The sequence below is a fragment of the Erinaceus europaeus genome, chromosome 4 (genome assembly GCF_950295315.1).
Source record: "Erinaceus europaeus chromosome 4, mEriEur2.1, whole genome shotgun sequence".
Taxonomy (NCBI): Eukaryota; Metazoa; Chordata; class Mammalia; order Eulipotyphla; family Erinaceidae; genus Erinaceus; species Erinaceus europaeus.
In genome coordinates, this window is record NC_080165.1 from 3043663 (window position 1) to 3064182 (window position 20520).

Genomic DNA, 20520 nt, shown 5'->3' on the forward strand with positions numbered 1-20520 from the left:
CTCTTAATTTTATAATTTTGTAAAACACTAATAAAAACAGAAAAAGAAGACATTGAAATAATTCTTCAGTTTTTTTTTTTTCTACAAAGTGGAAAAATGCTTACCGGCATATTGTGAGAATTTAATGTATTCAATCAAATTCAACTCTGAAGTTTTTAAAAAAGTTTTAAGCCTAAAGTTTGAAATTCCCTTTAAGCAGTTCTAGCAGTCACATATGTATGTGTCTGAGCAATATGAGTCCTGAGCTAACTCAAATAAGTGAGCAATATTAAGAAGTATAATCTTTGTTAGGAACATTCTAACAATGATTATAATTCTAGTGAACTAGAATGTCCTGTGATTTGTGGGTAGTGCAACTTGCTGCTCCAGAGGAGAAAACAATAAATGCAGTTGGATATATAAATTATTTTCAAAACTGCAGCCGTCTAAGGGATGCTAGGCAGAGGAGCAGACTGGGCTTGGCTATTCCATTTTCACAGCGAGAAGAACCTTGAAGTAGAGGCATGAATAGCTGATGACACGTGAAATGACGTTGAGGAGGGATTTGAAGCAGTGGGACATTATCATCTGACTCCAACTTTCAACACTAGTATATGCTTATTAGAGAGAGAAAATCATTGTTTTTGTCCCCAAATTACTAAACTATGTGAGGTCTCTGATCATATCACTGTCACTACATAATTTAAATGAGTCACCTCAAGCCTAGATCAACATCCTAAAATAAGCATCTCAAAAGCTGCTAGATATCTTCGACCACTAGTAACATTTCACTTGTAGGACAGAGAAACAATACAGAAATGGTTACTGTAGTCAGCTCTGGTAAGCTCGGCATTCAGAGATGTGGTTGTCAGCAATAGTTAAAATCAGGTTTGGATCCCAAAGCAGCCCCAAAGAGCTGGTATCCTGAACAGCTGCAGTCTCCAGTGAGCAAGATGGCCCGAGGGTCTGCAGGGGTGCAGAGGTCACCCAGGCTCCTGTGTGGAATATGGGCCCCAGGTCAAATCCATGGGGTTTACAGTCAGCACGATTTATACGCGTTGCCCATATTTGGGAGCTATTCTCTTCCCTGATTCAGCTTTCCAGTCCTTTGTCCAACTATGACACCATCTCCCCAGACACTACCTTGGGTCCACCTGCATGTCAGTTGTCAGACTCAGGCAAAAGCCAGTAAAGTCCTGGGTCCCCTTGAATAGACCTAAAATAGACCTACTAGCTTTTTCCAAAAGAAGACTCCAAATTTTCATCTGCAATATTCTTGCCTTTAGGTTCATAATTAGTCAACAATTTGTTCTGTTTTATATCTTAACTCTTTTTCAGCTATCAGGTTCCAGATACTACCATGATGCCAACCGGACTTCTCTGGGCAGACAACCCCACCAATGTGTCCTGGAGCCCCACTTCCCCAGAACCCTGCCCCATTAGGGAAAGAGAGAGACAGGCTGGGAGTATGGATCCACCTGTCAACCCCCATGTTCAGTGGGGAAGCAATTACAGAAGCCAGATCGTCCACCTTCTGCATCCCACAATGACCCTGGGTCCATGCTCCCAGAGGGATAAAGAATAGGGAAGCTGTCAGGGGAGGGGATGGGATACGGAGTTCTGGTGGTGGGAATCGTGTGAAATTGTACTCCTTTTATCCTATGGTCTTGCCAATATTTCCATTTTATAAAAAAAAAAATGGCGTGAGGGATGCTGTAGGTAAAGTGCTGTGTGTCCCGGCTGTCCTGAGCACTTACTTTCTCGTAATACTTGATTTCATACTCGGTGATGACTCCATTGGGATGCTCTGGTTCCTGCCAAGAAAGCTCCACACTCCGCTGCAGTACCCGCTCCTTCATGACTCCGCTCACTTGCGAGGGGGCTGTTTGGACAAGATGTGTCAATAAACAGTGAGAAAATTCACTGGCTGCCTCCAATCAAATGTCACAACTGATCAGTCCCATGCTGCGCCGGTTTCATGAAGGTAAAAGAAAGCACCTTTTCATAGCTCACAATTCCGAAGCTAATGAATATTCAAACAGGCCCTTATTACTACTCATAAACTTTAACAGAAATAGAAATCAAAGCGCAAACCGCACAAGATAGCATTGTTCCAGTGAGTGAGAAAGGGGAATGATGGGGCTGAGGATGACAGTTACTTAAATGAATGCTGATTTAGGCTACAAAATATGATTTCAGATTAATCTCCAGTGATAAACTAAGTCCAAATATTTATTTCACACACAACAGCCATGTACCTTTTAGAGAAAAAAAACACGTTTAATATTCTGCAAGAAAACGTATATGAAATGATTAATTTTCGGTGAAAGATCAAATTTGTACTCATGTTTGATAGATACAGTATGTGTGTGTGTGTGTGTGTGTGTGTGTGTGTGTGTGTGTGTGCGTGCGCATGCATTGCCGAAGAGGTTCAAATAGCCTTGGGAAAAACTACTTTGTTAGGTCAAGAGGCGAGAAAATGCTACAGGCTTTGCACAGCCCTCTGCACATGCAGGTGCAGCAACGTAGCCCAGGTGTGAGGACGTGATGGCAGGGAGTCCAGCTCCCTTTTGCTTCCCCTCTCTGTAGACATGATGACAGGCCTCCAGCTCTTTCCTTCTGATTAGTGGCTGATACTCTTTTTGGTAGCTAGGACAGTGGAATGGAGCAAACTAATTTGCTCTAATAAGCTGGTGATACTTCACTAGCTGTCTTCTCTGTCGGGATGCATAGCTGCACTGGCTTGGCTGGGATTCAGCGGGGGTCATTATTTTTCATGTATCATGCTCTATCTCATTCTGTAAAATATTTTCAGACTGTTAATTTAATTTTCAAATGTCCAGAATAGTTAATAATCCTGCCGACAGAAAAGCAATTATATGGGGCCAAAGCTGTTTAAGCAGGCTTCTAATGTTTATCCCCTGGGCTTTATTTTGTTTCTTTTACTTAATATTTTCCAATATTGATGTCTAGGAAAAAAAAACTACATGTTTCTTTCCCTTTTTCCTGGGTTGGCAGTTTTAGAGGAAGGACATGGGAGATGTATGACTTCTATCGTCACTCAGATCATGAAGAAAGGCATAAACGGGGCAGATGAAGTGAGGCAACTTTCCCTTCAGGCAGCTGCAGCTCACGTTCTCAACAGACTGTATTTACAGACAAAGTGTGTTTCTGATGTGTTTCCAATGAAGCAAATTTCTCATAAACCTTATTTCTGCCGTGACTTTAAGAAACCTGGATATTTGCAGTGAAGAGGAAACTGCTAATAAAGTGATTCGTCTCTCCACCAGGGACATGCTTAGAAAAATAAAAGTCCCAGGGGCTGTCATGTTCAAGAGGCTGCGTCTCCGAGCCATGGCCTTGGGAAACATTCTCCATCTAAAAGTCAGCTGAGAAGCTGCTTAGCAGGCCATCTCTGGTAGTTTAAATACCGTCAGATAAATTTTTAAGAGGCCTGCAGTCTAAAAGAAAATGTCAAAAGAATGCAGCACAGATGAGAATACTACATTAGCCAACAAGGATGCTGGCCTTCTGGGAGGCCTTATGGCATGAAGCTTGTCATCTGGTAAGAAGTCAGCTGTGAACAGGGTGGAGAGCAGGCAGGTGCAAATTTCTAGGTCTCTTTCAAATAATACAGAACACGCTGTGATTTTCACTCAAAGATAATCTGCTTAGCTTCTGCCTCTAAATAGGAAGGCAGAGGAAAGAGGAGAGGAGAGAGGAGAGGAGAGAGAGTGTGAGTGAGAGAGAGACAGAGAGAGAGAGAGACACAGAGAGGCTGATTTTCTACTGTGTGAAGGAGACTTGAGATAAAAAATTACCTTATTTAGTTTCTGCTATCTTCAGCAATATCTAATTGTAAAAGGAGAGTGCATATACTCACTCGACCTATACACTCAATTTATATTCCCTGTTTCATCCTGAACAATTTGCTAATGCAATAACAGTAAGTGAAGACTGGGAGAGAAAAGAACCCTGAATACTTTGCGCATGGTGAACCGTGAACCGCTATCATGGCGTGAGCAGTGTAGCGGGCTCCACAGGATTCCACCCTCTTTTGCACAAGCAGCCGGGATCTCCTCTCTACATGACTGCTCTCCTAACTGCATGTGTATCTTCTTTAAAAACGTATCCCTTGTTGGTACGTTCACAGCTCACACATCTCCAAGGCTCAGAGACAGAAGTGCCAGTGCCTGCTGTTTGTGAATGAACAAACTGCAGGGCGGGGAAAGTCCTTCCCTTTGTTTGCCCTTCCACTACAATGATTTGGTTGAGGAAAATTGATAATATCCATCCTTCCTTCCCCTTCCGAGCCTTCATAGTTTAGGTGTAACAGCACACAGCTCCCGGAATACACAATTACATACACAACTACAGAACTTAAAAACAAAACGTCCTTAGTGGGATTCCAACAGGGTGATTGTTGTAAGATAAAAATATGTATGACAGTGGGAATCAGGTGGTGGCACAGCGGGTTAAGCGCAGGTGATGCAAAGCACAAGAACTGGCATAAGGATCCCGGTTCGAGCCCCCGGCTCCCCACCTGCAGGGGAGTCGCTTCACAGGTGGTGAAGCAGGTCTGCAGGTGTCTGTCTTTCTCTCCCCCTCTCTGTCTTCCCCTCCTCTCTCCATTTCTCTCTGTCCTATCCAACAATGATGACAACAATAAAACTACAACAACAATGAAAAACAACAAAGCCAACAAAAGGAAAATAAATATAAATAAATAAATTAAATTAAAATATGTGTAAAGTAAGACTGAATTCACCTAAGATACACAGTATTTAGGTGTGTGTGTGAGAGAGAGACAGTGCACACCCAATTTTACTGTTCCAAGCTCTTCCTTTCTTCCTCCCTCCCTCCCTTTCTTTCTTTCTTTCTTTCTTTCTTTCTTTCTTTCTTTCTTTCTTTCTTTCTTTCTTTCTTTCATTTAGAAAGAGGGATGGGAGGGCTGTCAGACTCCACAGCAACAGCGCTGTCCCTGGTCCCCTACATTTCCATGTGGTGTCAGGACACAAACCTGGGCAGAATGCCTGGAAAGGTGAAAGCCCTACCTACTAGGCTATTTCTCACAACAGACTTTACTCTTAAACTCAGTGGTTTATTTGGTTGAGGTGTTCAGGTCCTGGAATATGATGGCAGAAGAGGACCTTGGTGGGTGGTTTAGATTGTGATGTAGAAAAGTGAGAAATGTTACATAGGGATCAACTGACTGAATTTTGCTGTGGACTATAAACTATGATCTATCCAGTAAATAATTTTTTAAAAAGATAGTATACTTGATTTATATGCTAATCACACTGTAACAATTTCACTAACACACAATTATTTGATTTTCATTCAGTTATTTGAAGGTCATTGTGAAAGATTATATATACATGAAATTATATATCTTCTTTTTTAATTTATTGGGAGATTAATGTTTTTGGTTCAACAGTAAATACAATAGTTTGTACATACATAACAGGCCTCAGTTGTCCACATAACATTACAACCCCCACTAGGTTCTCTGTCATCCTTTTTAGATCTGTACCCCCCCCCCCAATCCCAGAGTCTTTTACTTTGGTGCAACATGCCAATTCCAGTTCAGGTTCTACTTGTGTTTTTTCTTCTGATCTTGTTTTTCAAGTTCTGCCTGAGAGTGAGATCATTCCATATTCATCCTTCTGTTTCTGACTTATTTCACTTAACATGATTTCTTCAAGGTCCATCCAAGATCAGCTGAAAAGGGTGAAGTCACCATTTTTAATAGCTGAGTAGTATTCCATTGTGTATATAGACCACAGCTTGCTCAGCCACTCATCTGTTGTTGGACACCTGGGTTGCTTCCAGGTTTTGGCTATTACACATTGTGCTGCTAAGAACATATGTGTACACAGATCTTTTTGGATAGGTTTGTTGGGTTCCTTAGGATATATCCCTAGGAGAGGAATTATAGGATCATAGGGTAGGTCCATTTCTAGCCTTCTGAGAGTTCTCCAGACTATTTTCCACAGAGGTTGGATGAATTTACATTCCCACCAGCAGTGTAGGAGGGTTCCTTCGACCCCACAACCTCTCTAGCATTGGCTGCTGCTACCTTTTCTGATGTATGACATTCTCACAGGAGTAAAGTGGTATCTCATGTCTGTCTTTATTTGCATTTCTCTAACAAAGACTTGGAGCATTTTTTCATGTGCTTCTCAGCCTTTTGGATCTCATCTGTGGTGAATATTCTGTTCATGTCCTCCCCCCATATTTGGATGGGGTTATTTGTTTTGTCGTTGTTGCTGAGTTTGGCAAGCTCTTCATATGTTTTGGTTATTAAACTCTTGTCTGGTGTATGGCATGTAAAGATCTTCTCCCATTCTGTGAGGGGTCTCTTGGTTGGGTAGTGGTTTCTTTTGCTGTGCAGAAGATTTTTAATTTGATGTAGTCCCATAGGTTTATATTTGCCTTAGTCTTCTTTGTAATTGGATTTCTTTCATTGAAGATGTCTTTAAAATTTATGTGGAAATTTGTGAGTTCTGCCAATATTTTCCTCTAAGTATCTGGTAGTTTCTGGTCTAACATCCAAGTCCTTGATCCATTTGGAATTTACTTTTGAGTTTGGTGAAATATAGTGATTGAGTTTCATTCTTCTGCATGTTTCAACCCATTTTTCCCAACACCATTTGTTGAAGAGACTCTGATTTCCCAATTTAATAGTCCAAGCACCTTTGTCAAAGATTAGATGTCCATAGGTGTGGGGGCCTCACTTCTGGGCTCTCAATTCTATTCCACTGGTCAGTGTGTCTGTTCATGTTCCAGTACCAAGCAGTTTTGATGACAATGGCCCTATAATACAGTTTGAGATCTGGGAGTGTGATGCCTCCGGTTCTGTTCTTTTTTCTCAAGATTGTTTTGGCAATTCTAGGTCTTCTCTGCTTCCAGATAAACATTTGTAGCATTTGTTCTATTGTTCTAAAAAATGTGGTTGGGATCTTGATGGGGATAGCATTAAATTTGTAGATGGCTCTGGGTATTATATTCATTTTAATGATGTTAATTCTTCCAACATATGAACATGGAATATCTTTCCACTTCTTTGTGTCTTTGTCAATTTCCTTGAGTAGTGACTCATAATTTTCAGTTTACAAGTCTTTTACTTCTTTGGTTAGGTTATTCCTAGGTATCTTTTTTGTTGGTTTTGTTGCTATAGAAAAAGGAGTTGATTCCTGCATTTCATCTTCCACTAGCTTAGTGTTTGCATAGAGGAATGTCACTGACTATTAAATGTTAATTTTGTAGCCTGACACCTTACTGTACTGCCTGATGATTTCCAAAACCTTTTTGCTGGATTCTTTAGGTTTTTCATTTTAAAAAATATTTATTGATTTCCTATTGTTGCCCTTGTTGTTTTATTGCTGTATTTATTGTTGTTGTTACTGAAGTCATCATTGTTGGATAGGAGAGAGAGAAATGGAGAGATGAAGGGAAGACAGAGAGGGGAAGAGAAATATAGACAACTGCAGACCGACTTCACCACTTGTGAAGTGATTCCCCTGCAGGTAGGAAGCCAGGGGCTGGAACCAGGATCCTTATTCCAGTCCTTGCACTTTGAGCCACTTGCGCATAACCCGCTGTGCTACCTTCCGACTCCCCTCTTTAGGTTTTTCTATGTATACTATCATGCCATCTGCAAATAGGAAGAGTTTGACTTCTTCTCTTCCAATCTGTATCCCTTTAATTCCTTGCTCCTGCCTGATTGCTATGGCAAGAACTTCCAACACTATGCTGAATAGTAATGGTGATAGTGGGCAACCCTGTCTAGTACCTGATCTGAGGGGAAATGCTTCCAATTTTTCATCATGGAGTATGATGTTGGATGTAGATTTGCTATATATAGACTCCACTATCTTGAGGAATTTTCCATCTATTCCCATTTTTTATAGTGTTTTGATCATAAAGGGATGTTAGATTTCGTCAAAGGTTATCTCTGCATCTACTGATATGACCTTGTGGCTTTTGGTCTTGCTTTTGTTGATGTGGTAATTCATGTTGATTTATTAACGTATATTAAAGCAACCTTGTATCCCTGGGATAAATCCCACTTGGTCATGATGACCAATCTTTTTAATATACTGCCATATCCGGCTGGCTAGAATTTTGTTCAATATTTCAGCATCTCTGTTCATCAGAGATATTGGTCTATAGTTTTCTCTTTTGGTTGTGTCCCTGTCTGCTTTTGGTATCAAAGTGATGTTGGCTTCACAGAAGCTGGAAGGGAGTATTTCTGTGTCTTCAATCTTCTGGAAGATTTTTAAAAGTAGAGGTATTAACTCTTCCTTGAAGGTTTTGTAGAATTCATTTGTAAAACCATCTGGTTCAAGACTTTTATTCTTGAGAAGGTTTTTGATAACTGTTTCAATTTTGTTGGCTGTAATGGCCCTGTTCATATTATCTAGTTCCTCTTTATTTAGTTTTGGACATTCGTAGGTATCAAGGAAATATCCATTTTTTTCCAGGTTCTCTAGCTTGATGGCATGTAGTTGTTCATAGTAGCCTCACATGATATGTTGAATTTCTGTGGTTTTCTGTTGTGATATCTCCTCTTTCATTTACAATTCGATTTATTGGGTCTTCTCCTTTTTTTGTTTTGTGAGTCTGGCTAGAGGTTTGCCAATTTTGTTCACTCTTTCAAAGAACCAAAATTTACTTTCATTGATCTTTTGTATGGTTTTCTTATTTTCAATGTTATTTTTTTCTGTACTAACTTTAGTTATTTCTGTCCTTCTGGTTGCTTTAGGATTCCTTTGTTCTTCTTTTTCTAGGTCTTTAAGGTGTGCCATCAGGTTTTTTATTTATGCTTTTTCTTGTTTCCTAATGTGTGCTTATATGACTAGGAACTTCCGTCTCAGTACTGCCTTAGCTGTGTCCCAAATATATTGATAGTTTGTGTCTTCATTTTCATTGAACTCTCAAAACATTCTGATTTCTTCCTTTATTTCCTCTTTGAGCCAGTAGTTGTTAAGTACTTGTTAAGAGCTTCCACATTTTGGGGCTATTACTAATCTTTTGTTGATTGTTAAGTGTTACTTTAATTCCACTGTGGTCTGAGAAGATGCTTGGGATGATTTCAGTGCTCTTGAATTGGCTGATGCTGTCTTTGTGGCCTAACATACGGTCTATCCTTGAGAATGACCCATGTGGACTTGAGTAGAATGTGTATTCCAGTTTCTTCGGGTTAATGATTCTGAAAATAGTCAATAGTTCTAGTTTATCTATCTCCTCATTAGCTCCCTCATTTCTTTACTGATTTTCTGCCTGGATGATCTGTCAAGTTGAGAGAGTGGGAAGTTGAAGTCCCTACTTATATTGTGTTGCTTTTAATATATTGCTGTAGCTCTTTCAGTATATGTTTGATGTATTTAGATGACTTCTCATTGTGTGCATAGTTGTTAATAATTAATAATTGTTAAGTGCTCTTGATTGACTGATTCTCGGAGCATAAAGTAATGTCCATCCCTATCTTTTTAAATTTTTATTTATTTTAAAGTCTATCGTGTCAGATATGAGAATAGCTGTTACTGCCCTTTTTGTGTGGGCCATTGGCTTGTACGATAGTTTTCCATCTTTTCACTTTGAGTCTGTGTTTGTCTTGTTCAGTTAGGTGGGTTTCCTGGAGACAGCATATTGTTGGGTTGTGTTATCTGATCCATCTTCTTACTCATAGTTAAGAGTGTTCTAATATATGGCATATTTATGGTGGTCTGATTGCTTATATGAGAACTTTCAGAACTTCTTTAAGGGCAGGTTTGGTGATAGTTGATTCTTTCAACTGTTGCTTTTCTGAGAAGGTTTCTATGGCTCCATCAAATCTGAATGACAGTCTAGCAGGATACAGTAGTCTTGGTTGAAAGCCTTTCTCATTGAGCACTGGATAGGTATCTTGCCATTCTCTTCAAGCCTCTAGTGTTTGTGTGGAGAAGTCTGCGGCTAATCTTAGGGGTTTTCCTATGTAGGTGGTGACTCTGTTTTTCTCTTGCAGCCTTCAGGATCCTTTCTTTTTCCTTATTCCTTTCCATTCTCAATATGATGTGTCTTGGTGTCTTTAAGTCTGGGTTAATTCTGTTTGGGACCCTCTGAGCTTCTCGAACCTTTATGTCTTTTATGTTGTCTAGACTAGACATGTTCTCAGCTATTATGTCCTGAAGAATGCTCCCCCCCTTCTTCCTCTGGTACACCAATAATGCGTATAATATTTCTTTTGAAGTCATTCCATAGGCCTTTGTTGTTGTTTTCAGTATCTCTTAATCTCTTTTTGAGATCTCTTACTTCTTTTTTAGTTGTCTCCAATTTGTCCTGGATCTTGCTAATTCTGGCTTCAGCCTCATTGATTCTATTCTCTTTCCCCTCTACTGTTTTCTGGAGTTCATCTATTTTGTTAGCCTGTTCTGATACTGTTTTAGCTTGTTCAGCTAGTTGTGTTCTTAGCTCAGCTACTTCAGCTTTCAGCTCTCTAATAACCTTGAGATAATTAGTGTTTTCTTCCAGAGTCCCATTTGTTGTTTCTGCATTTCTGTTGACAATTCTTTCAAACTCTTTACTCACCCTGTGACTATTTTCTCATCAAGCATTTGGATGTTAACCTAATTATTTTGTGGTTCAACCTTTGGGGGGCTTTTAGCTGGACTCTTGTTCATTTCTCCAATATTTCTTCTTGTTGTTTTAACCATTCTATATAGTATGTTATGAGGTCCCTCTCTCAGTACTTTTCAAATTACTGCTACTCATCCTGGATTGACTTGTGTCTTAGTAAGGTCCTTAAAGGGTTCACAGTTGTGGAAATTAACAGGTGTTTCCATATTATTTAAATCCCTGAATTGGACCATAGAGGCTGTTAAAAGCACCTTTTTTTTTTTTTTCTTCCCTGTAGGCTATGGAAGCCTAAGGGCTTTTAAACTATAAGTAGGCTTCTTAGCTTAATCCCTCACTCCTGACCAAGAGATAAAGCAGGGTGGGGGAGAGATAGCACAATGGTCATGCAAAGAGACTCTCACACCCCAAGGATCCAAAACTCCAGGCTCAACTCATCTTCTCTGCCAAGCCAGGCAGCACTGCTGGGCCCTGTGAGTTTCTCAACAAGTTTATTCACCATGTTCTCATCAGAAGAACAGTGTGGAAAGGCCCCCACTGTACAGTCCCACTACTAGGCTATAGAGATGTAGCTCTTCTCCTGAGTTTCCTGTTTAGTTCTCTGTCCCCTGGTGTCAGCACAGGGCCTCCCACCTGCTGCTCCAGCCTCTAAGGGCAGTAGCAATGTGTTGGTATTCTTCATCTTGGTTTGGCCCCCTTCCCCCTACCTCTGAGAGATTTGGTTTGGCCCCTGCTAATTTCGCGGGGCCTGCTTGTCCCCACCCCAAGGGAACCCCTACAGAGTTCCAGAGTTCTTGGCACAGCTGCGTGAGGAGAAAGATGTAGGAGAGATCTGTGTGGTGATTAGTTTGGGTTAGTTTATGAATCATTGTTTGTGAATAAAGAAATACAGCTTCCCGGCTCAGCCGTGTGTCCTTGAGTCTCTGTTCAGTGCTGAGAAGCTAGCCCGGCCTGCTGGAGCCCCCGAAACTTAAACAACAAATGGCGCCCATGTGGACTGCATCTCTCAGATAAGTGAAGACAATTTGGCTACCTATGAAGTGAAGACAATTTGGCTACTATGGCCTTCTCTTCTGCTTGTGAAGAGATCTCCAAAGGCCTCTGCCCTTTCTTCATGAGACTGTTTTGCTGTTTCTGGAACATTTATCTCTGGACCACTCTGTGGTTTCTGCCCAATGCCAGCCCACATTAGCTGGCTTTCCGCTGCGTGGCGTGGGGCATTGGGCACGGGCTCCCTCCACACTGTTTGGCCAACATGGCAGGGCCATGGGGGAGGGCCGCGGCAGCCTATCCTGGCTGCCACCCTGTGGCACCTTAGCCTGTGCCTTCTGCATGGCTGGCCCTCCTGCCCTCGTGCTATGAAGTCTGGGCAGATCCTGGACCCCCTGGAGACTGCGAGCTCCCTGCCGAAACTGGGCCCCCTGGCCAAGATCCTCAGCTCGGGTCTGAAGGCAGATGAGCTAGAATACGCAGAGATTCGTCCAGAGATCACAACCTGCAATTCCTAGAAGTGAAGCTGCCCAAGAGGCCACCTGGACAACACACTCCCCGAACGGCTAAGACAGTACAGATGTGAATTCGTGTTTGAAATGACATGTCTTCATAACAAAAGTTTCTCTCCTTGTGTATTAAAGACCATGTTTACGTGTGTGTTTAAAGTTCGGTAACATTAACTTTAAGGTTAAGAATGTAACTTTAAGGCTATATTCTTACCAGACAAAGTTAAATGAAAAAGGTTTTCAACGTAATTCTCATAAAGATAAAATTAACTTACATTTAAAGTCTGAGGTAAAAATTAGTTAACAATCAATATATTTTAACTAAGTTGGTCTAAAAAAAAACCTGCACACACCTAGGGTGTGTCTCCATCTTGAATGGGTGTAACAAAAGGTTAAAAAGATGCTGTTGATATGTAAAACTCTCAAATTCCTTCTCAATTAGAAACATTAGAATGTGCTATGGTTATGCTAATAATTCTCACGCCTGAGGCTTTTTTCTTTCTATAGTTCGTGTTTGCCTTTCCACATTTTATTGTTTGAACTTTAAATAGCCTTGGAATCGTGCTGGAAGGGACTTCCAATTGTGATAGAGTTATCAATTGTGGTAAACTTCTAACCTGCTACAAGTTTTGTTTCATAAGTAAGTAGATAGCAGCTGTCAAGTTCTCTACAGAAAAGCAGAATTCCGATGGCTGACATTCCCCATCGAGACAGACGTACAGTTCTTCAGTGGACATCTGCTTTGGCCTCGCATTTCTATCGGACTCACTGGTACACCTCCGGGACACTTTGCACAAAACTAGCAGCTTCCCCTTATGCTGCTGGGTTTCTCAAAGACTGACTGCAGCCAGCTGCCTTGGGACTCTAGGCCATATCCCTGCCCCCATGCTAGGTAATGCCCACAGAGAAAAAAAAAAGCCCGTCGAGGCAAAAGCCCCCAGAGGCAGCCAAGGTTCTTTAGCTGATAAAGCTTTGCCCACAGAGGCAAAAAATGCCCCCCTCAGGCCTTCCCTTGGCAGCACACTGGTCCTTGTTGCCAGCTTACATGTTTCTCCACGTTTGTGCCAGTTTCTTTTTTGAAAATGCCTGTACGATATAGGTTTCTGTTCACCCCACACCCCTGATACTGTGGTCATTTAGTTATAGAGAAAAGGGGGAATATGTTGGCATTCTTCGTGCTGGTTTGGCACCCTTTCCCCTACCTCTGAGAGAAATGGTTTGGCCCCTGCTAGTTTGTCCCCACCCCAAGGAACCCCTACAGAGTTCCAGAGTTCTTGGAGCAGCCGCGGAGGAAGAATGATGGGGAAGCACATGGTGTGGTGATTTGCCCGTTTGTGAATAAAGATTAAACTGCAGCTTCTCAGCCCAGCCGTGTGTCCCCGAGTGTCTCTGTCTACCGCCGCGACGCTAGCCCGGCCTGCTGGAGCCTCCAAACTTTAACAACAGCAATGGAGACTCACAGTTGCATTTGGTAAGTCTTAGGGGAGTCCTCTCCTCCCTTCAGCAATCTTTTAGTTGGTAAAACAGACTGGAGGTGGTGTCTCAACTGGTAAACTGCCGGACTGTTACCTTCCGATCAATCTCTCCTTAGGCTCCCCCCTGTCTACAAGTCTCATGTGTTTGCATTCACCGGTGGTTGTGTGTGTTCCTGAAGTAGTTCTGTTCCTACCTTGTTGTGGTCCCAGGTGTTCTCCTTTGATATTCCTAGTTGACCCCCCAATTTATGTATACTTCTAAGAACAAATTATTGTGATAATATCTTAATTATAATTTCAACAACTATCAAAGTGAGATAAATATATTTTAATTAGAACTAACTTTAAAGTAATAAATGATAATCAACAGCAATAAACTCACTAAGAAAGCAAATAGTACATATAGGGAAATATTTAAACATATTTTTTTAGTTAGGTTTCCGATAAATTATTGACAGACCTTGTTTTACTAAATTTCTAGAGATATTCAAATATAAAAATAATTCATTTTAAATGCAACTGAAGAAACAGATGGAAGATATTTGCCCATAAACATCTTTGAGTCCTGTGGGGAATCTTTCTATCGTCTATACAAATAACACTTAAAATGATCTTAGGAAATGGAGAATATAGTTTCTATGCCTCAGAGGGATAGATCTCAACAGAATAGGAAACGTATGGTAAGACCAGTACAATAAGAACTTGAAAGTCTAGTAAAGACCAAAAGGTAAATTAAGGGCTGGAACTGCTACTATGAAGTTTTAAATTGAAAAATAATCAGTGAGAATAGTGAGTTTATGTTCAGACCTGAACTAATCAATGTTATGCAGATTTGGAGCTTCAAACACTTGTTCACAATCTTTGATCCTAATCAATTCCTAATTAAAATCAGTGACAAAAGATACATTTAAATTAGAAGATGGAATATACTCATAACTCTTCCATTTCCCCCTAAAATAAAAAAACTACGGATACACTTTCCTAAGACAAAGAGGTGACAATGACTATTGCAGCACACATTGTAGCCAGCAGAATGAACTCCCCAAAGTCCTCAGACTCAGGTCAGTATAAATATATCACGTCACATGGCAAAACAGACACTGCAGATGTGATTGATGTTACTGACCTTAAATGAAAGCTACTACCTTGGACTTTTCCCAGTGGACTCAACAGAAGTAGACCAGGCCTTAAAATGAGAGACTTTTACCAGTCAGGACCAGAGAGACACTGCAGATGGAGAAGCCAGAGATACCTACAGCTTGGGAGTGACACACTGAGAGAGGCACAGGGGAAGTGTCAGAAAACACATGGATGGCACTTAGGTACAAAGACTGCCCTGGTCCCTGGTTGACAGAGGTAAGGAAATGGAGCTGTCAACCCCATAAGCACAGACTTGACTTCTAACAGGACAAAAGGACATCTTTACCACAGCTTCAACATGAGTCTCTCCTGGAGAAAAACCTGGTTTTTAACCGACAAGGCTCTCAGCAGAGGCCTGGCTGCTCTCCTGCAGAACCATGAGATGATCAGTGGGCTGCTATCCTTATGTTCTTGAAACATTTTTATGGTAGCAGAAGAAATGTAGGCCTACAGCTAAGAAGAAATACATGGAATGGAATTTTATGAATTTCAGGGGGTGAATGACAAGACAGTTTACTGCTATGGCAAACTCCATGTTACAATCCATGAAGTCAACACACTCTGATCTTTACACACACAATACAGTGTCTTATAGGAAGGACATGTCCATGGGCATTTGGAATGTGTGTGTGTGTGTGTGTGTGTGTGTGTGTGTGTGTGTGTGTCACATCAATGAAGCTCATGATTTGGATTTTCAAAAGCCAATTTTTTCATACTAGTCATTATTTCATTATTCTTACCACTCTGAAGTGCTCTCAACAAAAAAATGGGCAGTGGAAAATTAATATTTAGATTTATAAACAACAGAATAAAGTAGTCAGGGTGAGCAAGCATGAATCCCCTTTCCCCAGACCTCTCAAGAAGTTAGAACTCTGGACATCTGTTAAGTTTCTATTAAGCCAATACGAAAAGTGAACATGAAATTTGAATTCAGCAAGAAGAGAATAGTGGCCTTTTACTACTTTCACTGCAATACAGCATGGGATTCACTTTTCAAAAACAACCAAAGATGAATACTATTAGGAGCTTGGAATTTTATAACACAAAATGTAAAGCTTTCTTACTTCCTCCTTACATGCATCTGATTTTTGCCCTGTAAGAGAAACATATAAAATACATATAAAACCATTTTAGTACCAAAACACTAAGGCCATAAGAATACAGGATCATGGGAGTCGGGCGGTAGCACAGCGGGTTAAGTGCAGGTGGTGCTAAGCGCAAAGACCAACTAAGGATCCTGGTTTGAGCCCCTGGTTCCCGACCTGCAGGGGAGTCACTCCACAGGCGGTGAGGCAGGTCTGCAGGTGTCTGTCTTTCTCTCCCTCTCTGTCTTCCCCTCTTCTCTCCATTTCTGTCTGTCCTATCCAACAATGACGATATCAATTACGGCAATAATAAAAAACAACAAAGGCAACAAAAGGGAAAATAAATAAATATAAAAAATAAGAAAAACCAGAATACAGGATCACACATGATCTCCTACATCAAATCCAGTTTATAACAAGCATGTAGGCATGTGTGCAAATAAGGTAATTTAAGCACACGTCACATTTCTAGCTGTAAAAAAAGGGCAATGATAATAATCAAAGCAGCAAATATAAACTTTTATGTAAAGAAATCTTATAGTGACCAAGGACAATGGCATCTGCTGCAGTTATCAATTACTCATCTGCAATATGCGTCTGCCAAAGCCTGTGAGGCTGTGCAGAAGTTTGATCTTTGGCTAAAATACCAACTCTCATTCTTTTTTTTTTTTTTTAGTGATTTTTTAAATGTTTATTTATTTATTCCCTTTTGTTGCCCTTGCTATTTTATTGTTGTCGTTATTATCATTGTTGTTGTTGGATAGGACAGAGAGAAATGGAGAGGGATAGGGGTAAGTCAGAGAGGGGGAGAGAAAGACAGACACCTGCAGACCTGCTTCACCTCTTGTCAAGGGACTCCCCTGCAGGTGGGGAGCCGGGGGCTCAAACCAGGATCCTTATGAGAGTCCTTGTGCTTTGCGCCATGTGCGCTTAACCCACTGCGCTACCGCCTGACTCCCTCTCTCATTCTTAAAGGAGTTGGAAAGGTCAGTGGGAAATGATGTCATTCCCAATTTAAATGATTTTATTTGCACTGCTACCCATTTACCATACCCAATTAGGATGCTGATGCTTTATTGAAAACAAGAAATAGACAATAGGTAATATACAGCTGCGGCTTATAAATATACTAAAAACAATTAATGAGAAGACATCTGTGATAAGAGCTCAAAGTAGGACCAGAAATCTCTGTGGAAAATAAAAATGAACATGGTGTTGAACTGATGAAGCAGGGGAAATGAAGTATCTCGGGTTTGAATTTCAGTAAAGCACCTCTGTGAGTAAAGCTGATCGACTTCTCAGTTGGGGAGTAAACCATGTAACAAGAATCGCAAATGAGATCTCTCTACCATCTGCTCAACGAGCTTGAGAAGGAATCCTCAAAGCAGTGAAAGCCTAGGAAAGCCAGGAGCCCTTGGAAGGCACCTAAAACAGACCTACAAGCTTTCTCTAAAGCTGAGACCCCCAAATCTCGTCAGCAATATTCTTGCCTTTAGGTTCAGGATTGTTCAATAATTTGTTCTGCTTTACATCTGAACTTTTTTTTTTCTTTTTCTTTGTATGTCAACTCTCTTTTCAACCACTAGGTTCCAAATGATAGTATGATGCCAACCAGACTTCCCTGAAGCTCCGGTTCCCCAGAGCCCTGCCCCACTAGGGAAAGAGAGAGACAGGCTGGGAGTATGGATTGATCTGTCAACACCCATGTTCAGCAGGGAAGCAATGACAGAAGCCAGACCTTCCACCTTCTGCATCCCACAGTGACCCTGGGTCCATGCTCCCAGAGGGATAAAGAATAGGAAAGCTATCAGGGGAGGGGATGGGATACGGAGTTCTGGTGGTGGGAATTGTGTGGAGTTGTACCCCTCTTATCCTATGGTTTAGTCAGTGTTTCTTTTTTTTTTTTTTAATATTTATTTTATTTATTCCCTTTTGTTGCCCTTGTTGTTTTATTGTTCTAGTTATTATTGTTGTTGTCGTTGTTGGATAGGACAGAGAGAAATGGAGTGAGGAGGGGAAGACAGAGAGGAGGAGAGAAAGATAGACACCTGCAGACCTGCTTCACCGCCTGTGAAGCGACTCCCCTGCAGGTGGGGAGCCGGGGTTCGAACCGGGATCCTTATGCCGGTCCTTGTGCTTTGTGCCACCTGCGCTTAACCCGCTGCGCTACAGCCCGACTCCCGTCAGTGTTTCTTTTTTATAAATAAATAAATAAATAAAAAGTTTCTGTTACCATTAGGTGATCAGTAACTAATCCTTTGGCCAATGAATTACTGGCTATTAGATTTAATATTTCCTTGGCAAAATCTGCAGGTGGAATGAACTGGGTAAAGAGACGCTAGTCATGGGAGAAGCTGCTTGACCAGTGGTCCTGAAGCCCCGCTGAGGGCCAGTTATTTTCTTCTTAAATCATCACTAAAATCATCATTGATGAGTGGTCAATTTGAGATTTTTGGTCATTTTACATTTTTATAGAACAACCAAACTGTAACCTTCAAAGCAAAGAGAGTAAAATATTGTAAAGAGCAGCTACCCATTACAGAGTTTCTTGGAAATAGTTTTAGGATAGTGTCAGTCCCACCCACAGAGGAATAGTTAAGTGATGGCCTACTGTGAGAATTATAAAATCATAAAATGCCAAGGAACTCATGCTATTCAGTCAGCAATATGGTTCCTGTCTTTTCAGCCAACAGTCATTCCCATTTTATACTACTTCAGTCCTGTGCAACAAACGCCCCTTAGTTATGTACCACATGCCACAGGGGGTTGTGTTTCTGTAGGTCAGTACAGTTCCAACATTCCCATGGTTTTGTTTTTTCCATGACAACAGCTCAGTGAAGAGGACAGTGTTGTTAGCAGGCAAGGATGGGGAGGGTTAAGTATTGCTGATGCAAAAGGGGCATGTTTTTCATGCTTTATTTATTTATTTATTCAATCATACTATAATAATTTTAGGCAAAGGAACCCTCCTGCCCTGCTGGTGGGAATGTCAATTGGTCCAACCTCTGTGGAGAACAGTCTGGAGAACTCTCAGAAGGCTAGAAATGGACCTACCCTATGACCCTACAATTCCCCTCCTGGGAATATTTAGGAATATCCTAAAGAACTCAACACACTCACCCAAAAAGATCTGTGTACACATATGTTCTTAGCAGCACACTTTGTAATAGCCAAAACCTGGAAGCCACCCAGGTGTCCAACAACAGATGAGTGGCTGAGCAAGCTGTGGTCTATATACACAATGGAATACTACTCAGCTATTAAAAATGGTGACTTCACTGTTTTCAGCCGATCTTGGATGAAGCTTGAAGAAATCATGTTAAGTGAAATAAGTCAGAAACAGAAGGATGAATATGGGATGATCTCACTCTCAGGCAGAAGTTGAAAAACAAGATCAGAAAAGAAAACACAAGTAGAACCTGAACTGGAATTGGCGTATTGCACCAAAGTAAAAGACTCTGGGGTGGGGAGGGGTGAGGAGAATACAGGTCCAAGAAGGATGACAAAGGACCTAGTGGGGGTTGTACTGTTATATGGAAAACTGGGAAATATTATGCATGTACAAACTATTGTATTTACTGTTGAATGTAAAACATTAACTCCCCAATAAAGAAATTTTAAAAAAATTAGGCATTGACATTCTTGAGAGAGAACACCGGGAGAAAAATCGCTTCACAGACACTCTCCTCTGCTTCACATTTGTTGGGAATCCAGGATGTGCCACGATGCTAGAAGAGGCTTCCAGATTAGTGGTACCAGGGCCCGCAGGCACCTGCCGCAGAGGTCCCGCAGGACACATGCTTCAAAAATCACTGGAGAAATGACGAGTGCACGTGCATTCAAAAATTTAAATTCGGAAAATTCAACAGTGCTCAAAGAGCCTGTAGTGAAAAAGGAGCCTCTCCTCCCCACCTATTTCACAAAGCACCCATTTCTAAAGCAACAGCTCCCAGCAGTTCCTTTTCCGTCCAGAAGCAGACATTCACTATTGTGCCTTTATAAACGAACAGGACTGTACGGCTCAGAGTTGAAAGCCTTCATGCTTCACACTGACAGGTCACTTTGTTTCTATTTCCCTTTCTTTCTCTATTGAGTGGATTCATGGTTACAGTCGACAGTAAAATGCAGTTGGTCCATGAGTTACATGTCTCAGTTTTCCACATCACACTCTAATGCCCTCAGTCCTCCCCCCACCATCATGCTCCAGGACCTGAACCCTCCCCACAGCCCAGAGTCCTTGACTTTGGTGCGGTCCAACTGCTGCAGTTCCAGCTAATTGTACAACCTGTACCATTAGAGATTCAGACCCACATCACTGTTACCAGCTGTGCTGGACTCCACCGCACTCATGCCCTGTGATAGACGGGACCAAATTCTGATCAGACTGCTCTCCTCTCATTTTCCGCTCATTATAGATACTCTGAATGAAACTTAGGAAAAATAGGATTTAATATCACTCATTCTTCCTTTAAGGATGATACAATATAGGGCATGCAGGTAAAAAAACAACAACAAGCCAATAGAAACATGAATGATGTCACAGGAATGATAGAGGAGAAATGCTAAAAAGCATTGAAGGACAGGCCTGGACTTTCCATGGCTCACTATTGACAGCACCTACATATGCAGATAAAGTGACCTAACTGTTCCACTAGGAAAATAATGGCTTGCAAGGCATTACTGCCTTATTCTGCTGTGAAAGGTGTCTGCACATCACGCCCACGG

General features: G+C 41.2%; 1 protein-coding gene across 6 annotated transcripts in view; it reads right to left on the reverse strand.

Annotated features, from left to right (window-relative positions):
* The window catches only part of EPHA7 (EPH receptor A7), a 234920-nt gene that overhangs the window by 39505 nt on the left and 174895 nt on the right, over window positions 1-20520 (reverse strand). For all 6 annotated transcript variants that reach the window (XM_060188665.1, XM_060188664.1, XM_060188663.1 and 3 more), the window contains exon 6: window positions 1737-1861. In XM_060188665.1, coding sequence (XP_060044648.1) covers window positions 1737-1861 — 125 coding nt within the window. The remainder of the gene's footprint in view (window positions 1-1736; window positions 1862-20520) is intronic.